The sequence below is a fragment of the Coffea arabica genome, chromosome 9e (genome assembly GCF_036785885.1).
Source record: "Coffea arabica cultivar ET-39 chromosome 9e, Coffea Arabica ET-39 HiFi, whole genome shotgun sequence".
NCBI lineage: Eukaryota > Viridiplantae > Streptophyta > Magnoliopsida > Gentianales > Rubiaceae > Coffea > Coffea arabica.
Window position 1 is genome coordinate 36549239 of NC_092327.1, and position 15517 is coordinate 36564755.

General features: G+C 35.6%; 2 protein-coding genes across 2 annotated transcripts; both read right to left on the minus strand.

Moving 5' to 3' along the window:
* Positions 1 to 1026: 1026 nt before the first annotated feature.
* Positions 1027 to 6225, minus strand: LOC113707892 (uncharacterized). The gene is made up of 8 exons (XM_027230288.2): positions 5960 to 6225; positions 5587 to 5656; positions 5293 to 5452; positions 4288 to 4369; positions 3475 to 3691; positions 3008 to 3072; positions 1871 to 2132; positions 1027 to 1415 (listed from the first exon to the last, which is right to left on the minus strand). The coding sequence occupies exons 1-7, from the start codon at positions 6083 to 6085 to the stop codon at positions 1878 to 1880; spliced, it is 975 nt and encodes a 324-aa protein (XP_027086089.1). The 5' UTR covers positions 6086 to 6225; the 3' UTR covers positions 1027 to 1415; positions 1871 to 1877.
* Positions 6226 to 9014: 2789 nt separating this feature from the next.
* LOC113708673 (probable folate-biopterin transporter 7) lies at positions 9015 to 13481 on the minus strand. The gene is made up of 2 exons (XM_027231238.2): positions 12602 to 13481; positions 9015 to 10263 (listed from the first exon to the last, which is right to left on the minus strand). The coding sequence occupies exons 1-2, from the start codon at positions 12972 to 12974 to the stop codon at positions 9206 to 9208; spliced, it is 1431 nt and encodes a 476-aa protein (XP_027087039.1). The 5' UTR covers positions 12975 to 13481; the 3' UTR covers positions 9015 to 9205.
* Positions 13482 to 15517: the final 2036 nt, after the last annotated feature.

Sequence of the window (15517 nt, forward strand, 5' to 3'; positions counted from 1 at the left end):
CTCTCAAATATTTAATTTTTGTTAAATAAAAAACCTACCAGTTTTTCTTTCGTAGAAATATTAATATAACACTTTTTCAATTTTAGTTATAAATATTTATGTATTTAGCATAAATTAAATGATTCAAGATAAAATACTCATAAAGAGCTAATACTTTACTCATGTAATGGATGAAAACCATAAAAAATTAATACTTTATGGGCCATTTCTTTTTTAAAAAAATATTTAATTTATATTAAATAGATAACCTACTGATTTTCTTTTTGCGAGAATATTACTGTAACACTTTTTAATTTTTAATCACAAACGTTAATATATTTATCATAAATTAAATATTTGAAAATAAAATATCTGTAAAGGGCGGGTACTTTAAATAATATAAGGAGTGTAGTTTATTGATTTAAATAAGGAGTGTAGTTTATAGGCAAATACACATAACCTATTTAAAGTACCCGCCCTTTACAGATATTTTATTTTCAAATATTTAATTTATAATAAATATATTAACGTTTGTAATTAAAAATTAAAAAGTGTTACAGTAATATTCTCGCAAAAAGAAAATCAGTAGGTTATCTATTTAATATAAATTAAATATTTTTTAAAAAAAGAAATGGCCCATAAAGTATTAATTTTTTATGATTTTCATCCATTACATGAGTAAAGTATTAGCTCTTTATGAGTATTTTATCCTGAATCATTTAATTTATGCTAAATACATAAATATTTATAACTAAAATTGAAAAAGTGTTATATTAATATTTCTACGAAAGAAAAAATGATAGGTTTTTTATTTAACAAAAATTAAATATTTAAGAGTAAATACAAATCTGTATTTGAGAATAAATATTTGTAATAAAGTAAATGTTTGAAAGTAAAATACTTGTAAAGAGCTGGTACTTTAAATAAGTAATACGTATTTGCCTATAAACTACGCTCCTTAAAGTTTACTAATTATTAATTAATTTGTAATACTTTGTCATTCATTGGACACGTAGCACAAAGGGCAAATCAGGTACAAAATTCTAATTTCACTCTCTAAAACAATATTTTAATCATTTGGACTGAATTTGTAAAGGATTAGTAACCTCAGGGGAGGTTAGTGTAATTGTTCAAACCACAGGGGAGGTGAGTGTAAATGTCAGAAACCTCAGGGGAGGTTTCTGAAATTATCCCTAAATTAAAACTATATTACCACCCATTGCTGGTAACCTAGAACCCACTAGCTACCATGAATATAAGCAGCTTTCTCGTACATTGCTGTAGTTGAGACAACTGATCACAACAAAACAAAGATGGAAAGCACGATGATGGCTCCTTGAACGGTAACTTAAAAGCTGCCGCCGTAGCTACAAAGGGTGCTATAGAAAATGGAACAGTCATTAGCAATGGCATCAGTAGAACCTCTATTCTCAAACCTGCAAATAGAATAAAAAGATCTCACTTTATCAACAGATACGCAATCACGCCAGTCAATAAAATATGCGCAGACAGAGGTACAGCAAGCTCGGCCATTGATGTAAGAATAGTCATGGCAGTTGTAACACAGAGTGAATACATCAGAGCAAGAAATTTAAACGTTGATTATAGCCTATAACATTTTTGAACAACTAATGGAGCTTATTTGGGTACCCAACTAAAGGTACTTGCTCAAATTTGGGCTAATTACTTGTCTCCTTTCAAACCAGGACTCGTAACCTAAAATTATATAATCCCAAATTTCCTAAAGATTCCTAATTCACGTACTCAGTATTTATACCATTTTGGCACAACGTCTGGCCATGTTTTAAGATGACAGTCCACTAGAATTAAAGGATCAAGATACATTTTGAAACAGAAACATTATTTTCTTGTATGAAAAAAGAAAGCTCACCATCAGACTACCAATTGAATGAAGGCAACACATATGATGGATAAGCATCATGTCTTAAGGCAAGAGCAACCACAGAAGAATCATCAGCAATTTCTCCGAAGGTATCAAGTCCAAGTTCAGTCGCATGGATCCCACCAGTGATAAATGCTGACGAGATACCAGCGGCATTTGCACCTTTTATGTCATGGTGCAGAGAATCTCCAATGGCAACACACTGTGAAGGATCTATAGCAGCCATTTCCGCAGCTGCTTTATAGATGATCTGACATGAATTGACCATACATGGATTAGCACTTTGAAATCAGATTCAGACACAAAGAAAAATTGACAATTAAAAAGAATAACATGAAACTTTTTTAGCAAAAAAGAGACCAAATTGGCACTGTATGATATTTCTCTGATAATTGTCTCAAATCAAAACCCCAAAGACCATGTGAAAATCTTAGATTATGGAAAAACTACAATTTCCAAGTCATATAACATGTTCAATTTTCTTAATGTCAGGAAGGATGTTTCACATGGTGATACCACTAAACATGACGCATTAACTAACTAATAGGCAAGGTTAGATGAGAATCAGAGAGGAAGGGAAAGCAGTAAATGCATTTAGAATATATCACGGTAACAATTCAAGGAAATAGCCTTAATTCTCTCGCTCTCACCCCTCTACTTCATCACTTTTGTTGTTCTCTACTTCTTCGATAGGGTCAATAAAAAAATGAAAACTCCAAAATATTCTCTGACATTCACCCAGATTACTTACTATCCTGCTATGGTTCAAATTAATCAGCTTGCTTAATTTAAAATTTCATGAAAAAGTATATGCAACACAATTTCATGAATGAACTTTTGAGTAATACTAGCTATCAGTACAAATAATGGTAAAGAAACTAATAAAGGCCTAATAATTTGCACTCTGAGTAGAATATAATAAGTTCAAACTTTTCCAGACAAAAGCAGATCTACTCAGTTGTTCTGCTTCTGAGCATTGTTCAGCATTCAAGTTAACCCAATGTATGCTGCAGCCATCTCAAAAATGCTTGCATTGATTAAAAAAAAAAACCTCCACATAAACAAGTGGAAAGATGATTGAATGGAGGAACTCCTGAACATTTAGATCCGGCTGAATTAGATTACCTTATCAGGCTTGCCCATCCATTTCACTTTACCGCCAAGTTTCTCATATTTGGTTGCCAATGTTCCTGTTAGAAAAGTTACAGAAAACTCCTTTACTTGCAATCTCACAATTCCAATCAAAAAGGCATGCACAGATGAAGAAAGGGATGGGAAGAGAGAGCTGGGATGGAGCTATACAGCCAAAAGCAGCCATGATGAATGAGTTGATAGCAATTGCTGTCAGATTTAACTCTAGAGTCTTTTGTATACCAAGGGTCAAAAGGTTCTCGTGTACAGAATGAGTTCATTTTGCTTCACTGAGCAGCATCTAGTCAAGCAAAGTGGGTGAATTTGCAAAAGGTATAGAGACAGTTTAGAGATTTCATTATTGTCACATGTGGGGTGCAGATCATTGTGCAGTATCTGTTATCCGAGAGAAACACACACACACACACACGCAGAGGTTATTATGTATATATCGCCATTACCAGGCATCACGCGCAGATCTCTGGCCTCAACAGTCACAAAATCTGGATTTGCTACAACCATAGGAATATTTTTAGCTGCACATTCCTCAAGAACTTTTTCAAGATCCCCCAATTTCGTGGGAGTTGCAGCTCCAGAAGAAAGCCCCAGCGCCTCAGTTCCATGGGCTAGAATAAACTCGGCTTCTTCAACATTTTCCACAACTTGTAATCCCAAGCCCTGAATCAAGAGAGATCAACTCAAAGACTTATCAAGAATTCATGTAATTTCTACAATGGTCTAGTACCATTTTGAAGCTGGTCAAAAGTTTTTAACGCTCTTGGCAGTGATTCGTGTAAAATTCGTTGGTAAACACACTATCTGTGATTTAATCAAAAGAACCAGATAGACAATTTTTGTGGTACATCATTTTGGGTTTTAACTAATTCATATAAATTAAGCCAATAAAGGTACTAAGCCTATTATCCAGATATTGCTCCCTTTATCTCTCATTGCTGAATTTGCTTGTTTCTTTTTAAATGTTGGTTCTAACTAGTTCTATTCTTTCTGACCTTCGATTACCCTGAATACTTCATGGATAATCCACTTTGACTCATGAAGTATTGTAGATTTTAACAACTATCTCGTGAAGAAGGTGTACTTTGCCTTCTTAATCTGGGAGTAGATAGGTAGAGGACATAAAAAGCATCTCAAGAAAAAAGGTATGCCTAGAAAAGAAGCAATTAAAATGAACAAGCACCTACTAATCATGATTTGCAAAGTCAATTACATCTAGATGTAGTTACTACATCGAGAAGCTTACAAGTATATCATACCTCAAGAGATATAGCACCCCGATCCTTCCAGGTCATGTGAATGCAGGACTTTCCTAAAGCTGCAAACCATGGATCATCTCTCCTGTTCAGTAAATTTGCAGCCAAAAGAATGTCAAACAAAATAGAAGTAAAGCAACAAAAAACTGTGCTCGAAATATGACCATGAATGACTGAAATATGCAAGGAAACATTCAAAATGATTATGAATAGGCCAGTCAGATGAAATAGCTTCCCTCGAGGTAATTTGAAAGGACAAACACTTTCTTGGGAAAGGTATCCTTTGACATCATCATCCGAATACCAAGTAGAGAAACCAATCTCTATACAATATTAGTTGGCTCGTGAAAATAAGAAAAGTTTTTGTCCTTAGTTTAAGATCCTCAACCCCAACTTGTATCCAATTAGAACTCGTACTGTTAAATTAGTGCTCTGAAATGGCGCAGGTTCTGATACTTCTTCTGACTTGAGTTTGTGGAGTTAAAAGAACTAATTGGGCAGATAATAAGCTAGTTCAATGGAACTAAATTTCAACTTGACAGTGTCATGTTCCATTTTCTTCAACTTAAAACGAAAAGCATGACAGGAATGTTACAGTAATCTATACAAGAATACAGTTCTGTTGCACCTAAAAAATCAGCGGATCTCCCAGCTGTTTACACAGGACATAACTATAAAATGTGAAAAGAAAAAAGACAATGAAGCATCGTCTACAAAATTATCAGCTGAACAAGGCAATGTGTGTCACTTGTCATTAAGACAGACTCATAAACAATAACAACATACATCACAGTTATCAAACCAATATGCCAATGCTGCAGATAATTTAACATTAGCATGACATACAACCAGAGAGCAAAATCAGTTTGGGAGAAACATTACCTCTTGTACAATTTATAAAATAATACAGTACTCCAGTTAGTCTGATTTCAGTTCCCATAAAAACTTCCATAAAATTTACACTACAAGCGAAACTAGTCAGTTAATCTAACTGATAGAATGAATAACCTTTGAAGGTGCTGATGTGTTAATTCTCCACTAGTGATTGCCCCCACGAAAAGTGAGGGATCAAATCCAAGGCTCTTAAGTTTTTCCAAAGTAGTACACGCACGTCTTGAAGAATTACTTATAATCACCATCTTAGCACCGAAATTGGCCAACTTCTCCACTGTAATAAGTCCAAGCAGTTGATATGATAGTAACCATTTTGAAATAGTTCCTTCTTTCAAAGCCAAACCACACAATGCAAAACAACAAGCTTACCAGAACGTGAAAACTAGCTAGTAGTAAAGGAAAACATACATGTGGAAATTGCCCCAGGATAAGGTTTTTTCCCATCGTGCAGAACTCCAAACTGGTCCAATAGCCAACCCTGCACTGACCATCATAAGTACAAAACGCCCCTTGCCGCGTCTATAATGAATTTTCCTCCTAATTATAAGCAGAACCCTTTTTGGCAGTATATCAAAGACTACAAAGCAAATTAAAAAGAAAAAAGAAAACCCTTTTGCGAATTTACTAAAAACTATAACTTGATAAGAACTTGTACAAAAGTACATTTGTCAATATACAATCTCATGAAACTAAAGAATTCTCATAAGATAACTTGAATATGTAAAATGGTGTAAATGATGAAAATCAATAGTAAAGCAAAGCAAAGCAGTCGACTGTTTACCTTGAATTTATGAGATTCAGCAAGCTGTTGAATGCCAGCAAGGGTTTGGAAGGGCTTTAAACGATCCGGCATTAATGCTGGCGATGATGATGATGGCGGAAAATTACTTGAGCATTTCGCCATCATACAATTATACAAATTAGGAATCTCGATTATCAGCTAGAGAGTAAGAAAGCCACCCACTCTCAAGAAAGGACGTTCAAGTGTGTGACTGTGTGTTTTCACAGAATTTTACTGAAAGCAATGGAGTCAATGGAGGGAAGATAGAGAAGAAGTGCATTATAGATTATTTGAAATAATTGTTGTAATTTTTTTTTGTGATATATATGAAATAATATGCTAGTGTGAATATAACAAAATTGTGAATATACTTATAAAAAAATATTTAAATTGTTATAAAAAAATGTGTAGAAAAAATTTTTGTATCCAAACACACTTATTTATTAAAAAGAAAGAAATAGCTAGTGATAATTTAATTATAAAAGATTAAAAATGGTTTTAGGTGTAGGAATATCTCTCAAGTACTTGATTGATTGAGAAGTAGTATTTGAAAAGAATTACTAGAGGTATTTGTTTCAAAACTGAAAATAACCTAGATAAATTCTGCACAAATAACATATATAGTTGAGCAAAAAATTATAAAATTGACTAATTAACATGCATTACATAGTATGCAATAATATATGTGTGTGGCTATTGAATATATAACTAATTGTTAGTTATTTTCCTATTGTCTATATTTGTTTGTTGTGATAATATTTACTAGTGATCAAGGCACACTGACACGAATGTGCGTGCAACTAATAAAAAAACTATTTATGTATCAAATTTTTTTTGAGAATATCTGAAATCATTTTGAAGAAAATTAGTTTTATGTTACAATAGTAAATAGGAAAATTTGTCAAATTGGTCCCTAACATTTACCAAAAACACTTTTTTAGTCCCTAACATATAAAATCAGCCAAAATTATCCCTCACATTTAAATTGTGATCCAATTTGGTCCTAATGCTCGTTTTTGCTTATTTCTCTGGCTAAAAATAGCACGCCTCTCTCACGTGATCATATTTTTAGGGACAAAACCGGAAAACACATTTCATTACCGGTTGAAAGTAAAAGGATAGGGGACCACCACCCCCTTTTCACCTTTCCGCCTCAAATTACAGTCTCAAGAAACCCTAAATTGCATCCCTTAATTAACAAGCATAACTTGGAAATGTTAGTGATGATGATGACGACGACAAAGCTGTAGAGTGTGACGGCCTGCGTGCTTGGGGACATGGCATCTCGTCCTAATTTCGGCCTTAATGAACTGGATTTCTTTTTCTCCACCCTCGTCGTCGGCTCCATTTCAATTTCCTGCTCATGTATCTCCTAGCACCCACCGCGGGGGTTGGGGGCACTCCTTCTTCTGGCCGCCTCCCCTCCATCTTCGCCGCCTGTCCTCCCAGCCACATGTTCGAGTCGGGGGCTTACTGTGTGTTTAGTCGGATGGGGACTTTTGTGTACAAAGGCACCCTCTTTGCAGCCGTGGGTTTCACCGCCGGACTCGTGGAAACTGCCATCTCCAATGCCCTGATCAAGATGAGGAAGAAGATGGATCCTAATTTTCAGACCCCTAACAAGCCTCCTCCGATGCCTTTGAACGCTCTCACCTGGGCCGTCCACATGAGCGTCAGCAGCAACTTCAGATACCAAGCCCTCAACGGCATCGAGTTTCTGCTTGCCAAGGGCCTTCCCTCTTTTCTCTTCAAAAGCTCTGTCGTCGCTTTGAGGAGTTTAAACAATGTCCTTGGAGGAATGTCTTTTGTCGTACTGGCCAGGTTAACAAGATCACAGGTTGTTGCTGCTGCTGCTGCTTCTTCTCCGTCTTCCGCTACTGCTGCTTCTTCTCCGTCTTCCGCTGCTGCTCCTTCTCCGTCTTTCGCTGCTGCTGCTTCTTCTCCGTCTTCCGCTGCTGCTCCTTCTCCGTCTTTCGCTGCTGCTGAGCTAGAACAACAACAACTAGTCAAGGAGGAGATAGGTGTCCGGGAAGGTGGTGCTGCAGCTGGAGATGCTTTCCCTATTGACAAAGTCAAGTGGTCCCCTATTCTTTTACTTTCAACCAATAATGAAATGTGTTTTCCGGTTTTGCCCCTAAAAATATGATCATGTGAGAGAGCCGTGCTATTTTTAGCCGGAAAAATGAGCAAAAACGAGCATTAGGACCAAATTGGATCACAATTTAAATGTGAGGAATAATTTTGGCTGATTTTATATGTTAGGAACTAAAAAAGTGTTTTTGGTAAATGTTAGGGACCAATTTGGCAAATTTTCCTAGTAAATATGTAGAAAATTCACTACTAAAATTAAATGTATAAACAAATAATTATTTAGTAGTAATTCATAACCATAATTGATAATTATTAACAAAAGTTAAGGTTTACTAAATAAGTTACAAAAAATATAAAATAAGAAGAAATACATATGACCGACACAAAAAAGTTTACACCAATCCATCTGTCGCGCTTTATACATATACATAGTATAGATATTATTGTATCGTGCAATTGATATTTGATAACCTGTGATTAAAGAAGCCCGGACTTTTATGGCTAGTGTTGTCCATTTTCAAGTGGAACTCGCGCTAGTGACAAAAGGCTCATTAGCAGCTTTCTTGCAGTTTCTTCAATAAATTTCAGCATTTTCTCTACAGCTTGTGGTTGGTTTGCCAGCCTACGAAATTCTCTTTCTGCATTGAAGTTCAAAACGTTCAAGAAATCTAACGCCTCGATCGATCAAAGAAACAGCACAGGTTTAATCTTTTGTCTCAGACCAAGTATATGTTCCAAGTCACAACATTGAAAATGACTAATTGCCATAGAAACGTTCATCTGTCTGCCTTGGTAATCTTGTGTACATGTTAAACAAAACAAAGAAATATGTTTCATGCATGGAAAGAGAACTGTGAATTGATGTATGTTCTTTCTTTCTGTTTTCTCATATTGATACTCATCCCTTTTTCTTTTGTTTGATGTCGATAAATTCCTGGGCTGTACATCGGCCAGGGTCTGAGACTGAGAGGAATTATCTGTAATATTAAATCAAATATAAGATGAGATACTCTCGGCCTTTTGAGTTCTTTGGACCAAAATATACATTCCTCATCCGCAGCCAAGTGAACTAAATCTATAATACAAAGAATTCCTTAAAGAAATAGCGGATTGATTTGCACATATAAACGCTGGACATTGATCCAAGCCTGCTGCTCACTTTTCTTTGGCATTAGTCTTGGACTTCACAGCATCAGGAACAAAGTAAGACCAGTGAAGTGGTAGAACTGTGCATGCTGCCTGTATAAGAAGGGCCACTGGGAGGCCTGAGAAGTCGTTACCCGTGACGCTGAAGTAGGAAGCAAGCGCAACACCAAAGTATCCGCTCACTATCAGGGCAAGGGCAATGGATGACATGAGAAATGCCATGACAGATCCTTCACATCCTGCTGGGCAGAGTTGAGCCATTAATACTGAGAAAGGAAGAATTTTCATAAAGAACAAAACCTCAAGAACTCCTGAGAAAACCACCACATATAGAGAGTCTGGAAATCCCATTGCTCTGTATACGCCCTTCACAAATAAAATGTCCGATAGCATGAAAACGGCCAGGGTAACCTGAATGGATGAGATTACTTTTCTCGGGGGCGCCAACTTGAGGTATTTCTCATAGATGACACCCCAGAGAAGCATAGCTGCCTGACCCACTACCTTAGATATCCCCAAGACAGATGATTCAATCTTTAAATGTTCTGTTTGATAGTAAAACATAGTGCCTATCAATGAAGGAACTATAGCATAAGTTGCTGCAAACCAACCTATTGAGTAAAAGATCTCGGGTTTCCTCAGTGCAGCCAGGAGTTCTGAAAGTTGGTTTTTTATCCCCAAACTGGATGAAGTCTTTGGGAGGTTTAGAAAGCTTTCATGAATGAAAGCAGTTATGAGAAACTGGATTGTGAGGATAATGCCAAACATCCAGAATATTACTTGAGGAGAAAAATGTTCAATAGCAACACCACCTAGGAGGTTTCCTGCAACTCCACCAATGGCAGAGGCCATCCAGACAAATGACTGAAGCTTGCCAGAGGAAGAAGGTTTTGAGTTCTTCGATGAAGCAGGCTGTTTACTAGTCTCTGCAACAATTGCATCATTTGCAACCTCCACTATTGAAGCACCAAAGTTGCCAAGGAGGAGAAGAAACGTGACCATGAAGAATGAGATACTTGTTCTGGAAAGAAATGCTATAGCAAGCCAAGAAATTGATTGTAGAATAGCTGCAAAGGTAAACATTTAGTCAGCACACAGAAGACAGATGTTTAAGTCCAGAAAACAGACATCAACAAATAATGTCTTTCTTAGAAGACTCCTACTTTCTTATTTCAAGACATTGAAATGCAATAGTAAAAGGGAAAAGCACTCAGTTAAACCTAGATTCTGGAAAATTGTTCTTACTGTCAATAATCACTTTTAAGGTTCCAATCCTAAAGCTGTGGATTTGTCAATGGATTAAATTTCAGTTCCATTCAAGCATTTAGACAGAAATGAGGGCAATAAAAACTTTAAACTAATTAGGCAAAGAAGAATAAGGGCCTCCAACTCCTCATTCCTGTCTTCTTGAGAAATGAAATATACATATATATATATCCTATCTTGGCAGAGAAACTAACTAATGATGCCAAAGGTTCGACAACATTTGCTACTTCCCTTTTTCCCCTTTTCTTTCCTCACATCAGTCACCTCCTATCTGCAGGCAATGCGCCTGGTATCACACTTATTTGATATGGTTTGAGAAGATGAGTGGACACTATGTATTGAAAAACAGCAAGGAAGAGATTGATCAACTGATAGTGGAGTCATGAATTTCACAGTTCAGACACTCTACAGCCACATCAATTACTCTGAAATCTTGTAATACAATTTATTCTGGGCTGGTTATTCCTCATAAAAAGGTTAAGTAGACTCTTGAGTTTTAGACATCAGAATTGCATATGTCAAACTATATTTGTACATCGATATCTACCCACTGTTCAACAATTAAACGGGCTCTGCAATTGGAGCTACATATTAAAGAGCACCCAGTACTTAGAGATCAAATACACTGGCTATTAAGAGGTCAAAACTGAAACTAATAATGCTAAATAAAACCAGTATCTTCCTTACTTCACTTTCCAACTTGACATTCATCATTTAAATAGGCCAAATATTTTCAGAAGTCATTGCAACAAGCCAAAGGATAACCAAAGTGAGAGGAGGAAACAAAAAAAAAAAGAAGCCCAAGCATTATGATGCTGGCCAAAGATATAATAAGAATCAGAGATGATTACAAAAAGGGGTTGGCCATCATAGACACATAAGCAGTAAGTCCCGAGGAACTGATTCACAGACAGGTCTACTTTTAGGCCATCTTTTAGTAAAAATTTCACTGCCAGCCACAGACAAAACTGAATACCCTGAAGCCAAAGCCCTATTCCTAACCTCGTAGTACTAGTAGTAGCAACAAATTGTTAACCAGGAACAGCGCTATTAGGACTGCTATGTGTACTACCATTTCTACTGCCTTTGTCCTCCTTCCTCCAACTCCTTCCTCATCATTGACAATTGAAGAACCCATTTTTCCGGCTCATTTCTTTCTTCCAACTACAATTCAATAGGGCAGTCACTATTTATCAGGCTTAAATAAGAAGCACAGTCTCGGATATGGTATCAACTGGTAGTGACTCCAGAAGCCTGGGATCTGTTCCACATAACTTCTTTCTAATGCTGGGGAACAAGGTAGGCAAGATTTCAATGATTGGGAGCCATAAAAACTGGTACTTTCACTCATGACCTTTTGAGCTAATTGTAGTACCATAAAAAGGTAGGCAAGATTTCAATGATTGGGAGCCATAAAAACTGGTACTCTCACTCATGACCTTTTGAGCTAATTGTAGTACCAAAATGAATTGCAGCACTTCGATTGCTATTACAGGAAGCCATCCATGGATCTAAAGGCAAGCTCTGAATAGTTTATCACTAAAACGTTGGCACATTGTTACATCAGATCTCCACCCAAAAGTCCCACATTGCCTAGAAGTATACAATCCGGCCCCCAAATTTTTGTTTTTTTGGAAAGAGGGGGGGGGGGGGTCAAAGAAACAACCCCCATGGCGAAGTTACCCTTGCATTATACACTTTCTATATGTATACAAGTACAGATACAGATAAACAAATATATTTGTATATCTCTTTTACTACTTTACAATATGTTACTGATCTCATTTCTACTTGAACATTAATCCATCAGCCAGGGCTGCAGATTCTAGATTCAACAGGATTGGGTTTTGCTAGATGATCGAAAAGTTGAGGCCCATTTACAGCCTGAAGGGAAACTTACTAGAAAAAGCTAATTTGATGAAAGGAAAGATATAAATTCGATCAGTCCAATTGTATTTTACTCGGGACAAATCATTTGAATATAAAAAAACATTCAGAGCATAGAATTCTTTACAACTCGGTCTTTCTAATTAGCATTCATCCACATATGTTAAACAAGTTAGAATAAAATAAAACACCAATGCGCATAAAAGTAACATAAAAAAATTAAACAAAAAATAATCTAAGAAAATGTAATACCTCCAATAGCAATATAGGGAGTTCGACGCTGGCCAAAGATATAATATGAATCAGAGATGATACCATAAAGGGGCTTGGCCACCATTGGCAAGGTAGCAGAATTCTGAAGAATCTGCGAAGTAGCAGGGTCTACTCTCAGCCCATCTTTCAGGAAAAAATTCACCCCAAGCCATGGTAAACACCTCAATCCCTGCACCCAAAATCCGATTCCCAATAACAATTTCCTCATTTTCTCACTCCCATTACTACCACTCCTGCTAGTAGTAGTACTCTGTGCACCAGCACTTGTACCATTAGTAGAACTATAATTACTGCCTCTGCTGCTCCTCCTCCTTCCTCCTCTCTCTTCGTTAATCTCAATTAAAGAAACCATTTTTTCTGTTTATTCTCCTCCTCCAAAATACTTGGTACTCCTATAACATTAATGCCTAGCAACAGTGGTGATTAAGGACATGGATTGGTTTGAAAAATTGAATAAAAATCTGATCTTTCTTGAACTTTTATTGGACCCAAACTATGGTGCGTATGGGAAATCTGGGATCCGTAACGGCAAAGAAGGCAGGTGTATATTCCCAATATAAATACAAAAATGGCAGGTGGTGGGGTTGGGAGGAATTCCTGGCGCTCGAAGCAAAGAAGGCTACATTGAGTAAGAAAAAACTGGTCCCTTCTCGGTTGTCGGCTAGTTGCTACAATGATGGACTGGTGGCAGCCAAGTATTATAGCACCAATGTAGAAAAGTGTTGATTGATCGATCCAAGGTGAGATAAGCTTTTTTACCAAAAAATGTTTGTGGACAGAAACGTGGCGCTCTTTAGTCATAGGACGGAACTTTTAAGTTTTAACCTACGCTTCTGTCCACCCAAGGAGGTTCGTTACCTGCTCCACGAGCGTTTGTGACGGAGAATGGTAGGCTTTCTTACTCCAGCCCAGGCACAAATTCCTGCTGGCGGGCTTACCTTTGTAATATGGTGAGTTGTGCTTGAGGGTAGGGTGGCAATCTTTCGGGTTCTAATCCTATGGGTCGACTGGAACTAATATTAGTAGTTAGACACGTCATAAGACTCGGCCCATTTATAGAGCGAGCCACTAGTGACGAAGATCAAAAACAACGTGGAAGTAAGGGTGCAAACGAATCAAAGTTAACCAAGCACGTTACGAACTTGTATCGTCAAAACTCAAGTTCCAATCACGTAAACTGAGTTTGAGCTCGAGTTCGAGTTTAATATGTGAAGTTTAAATGTTCGTTAAACTCAATCGAGGTTCACATATATATGTTTTTTAAATTTTTTTATTCTTTAGTATAAAATGTCTATTTTGTCCTTTATTTAAAATTATATAAAATATAAATTTATATTTCTTCAATTCGATTAGACTCGATTAAGGTCGATTGAACTCGAATTAAGTTCAATTGAATTCAATGAGTATGAGCTCGAGGTTGAACTTGAGTAATGCAAAACAAAATGTAACTCGAGTTCGGCAAGTTTGAATTTGAGATTTTTTAAAAATTCAAGTAATGCAAAACAAAATGTAACTCGAGTTCGGCAAGTTTGAATTTGAGATTTTTTAAAAATTCAAGTAGTGCACTATTCAACTCGATTGCACCCTTAGGTGAAACTATCCCCAACATTAGTCAAGTAACTTTGAGGCTCTTGATTTGACTTAGGCACTGTTTAATAATTCCATTCGACATTTAAATTTAATATATTCAAATTTTAATATGTTCAGATGCATTTGATAATTAAAAATTAAACATTTGAATTAATTAAATAGCATTGAATTTTCTACACGAAATTTGCTTTAAAAAATAAGTGATAAGTTATTCACTTATCACATAATGTGATATACAATCAAATAACTATTATTGAATACCAATGAGCCTAAATAAGTCGAACTAATAAACAGTTCGATTCATTTAACAGCTCTAAACTAAACAATATAAGGAAATGTAGGTAAGGTTAAATAAAAAAAGTTATATAAATGCAATGGGGATAATTATTATAGTATGTGTATATACATGATAAGTTAGATGAATTTTAAATACCGAGTGCCAGTGGGCACCAATTAGAAAAATCATATATATATATTAATGATTTTGTCTAACGAGTACTTAATATTTTGGAAATATAATTAAATAGAGAAACTTTATAAATGCAATATAAGATGATAGTTGTTAATGCATATATTTATACGGTGAGTTAAGAGTGATTTAGATACTTTGACAAGTGCTCGTTATGTACCATTAGAAGAATCCATTTTTAATTTTGAGATGGATCGAATACATTTTATTTTATAGAATCTCAGGCACTCCTTATAAATGTTTACTCTTATACTCACGTTTTCATTTTTGCTAATAATTTTAGATGGGTTGAATACATTTTCAATCGCTTCATTCCCTAACTTCTATTTTCCTAATAATTAAATGTTAATTTTCTTTTGATTAGGTTTGTTTGGTTAATGTATTACCAAAAATTTGTTTACTTACATTAGCAACATATTTTTCAACCATTTTTTTACTTCATACATATCACATTAAAAAAAGTGTTATAGTATTTTTTTCAAAAAAAACATCCCAAATAATCTACCATCCAAACACACATTTATGTTTTACATTAATGATAGATTCTTTGTTTACAAAATAGAGGAAAGGTAAAACCTTTACACCAAATTTAAAATTTTCCACTTGGAGAAAAGCCATTCTTGATAATTGTTTCAGAAACAAACAAGGGATAATTTCAGAAACCTCCTATAAGGCTTCTGATAATTTCACTAGCCTTTCCTAAGTTAGCAAAATTATACAAACCTCCAATGAGTTTAAGTTTTGATAACAAAATTAGTCCAATTAAAAAATAATATTAAAAAAAGTACTTTAATGAGAGAGATAAAACTGTTGTTCCATAAATACCTCTTATGCAT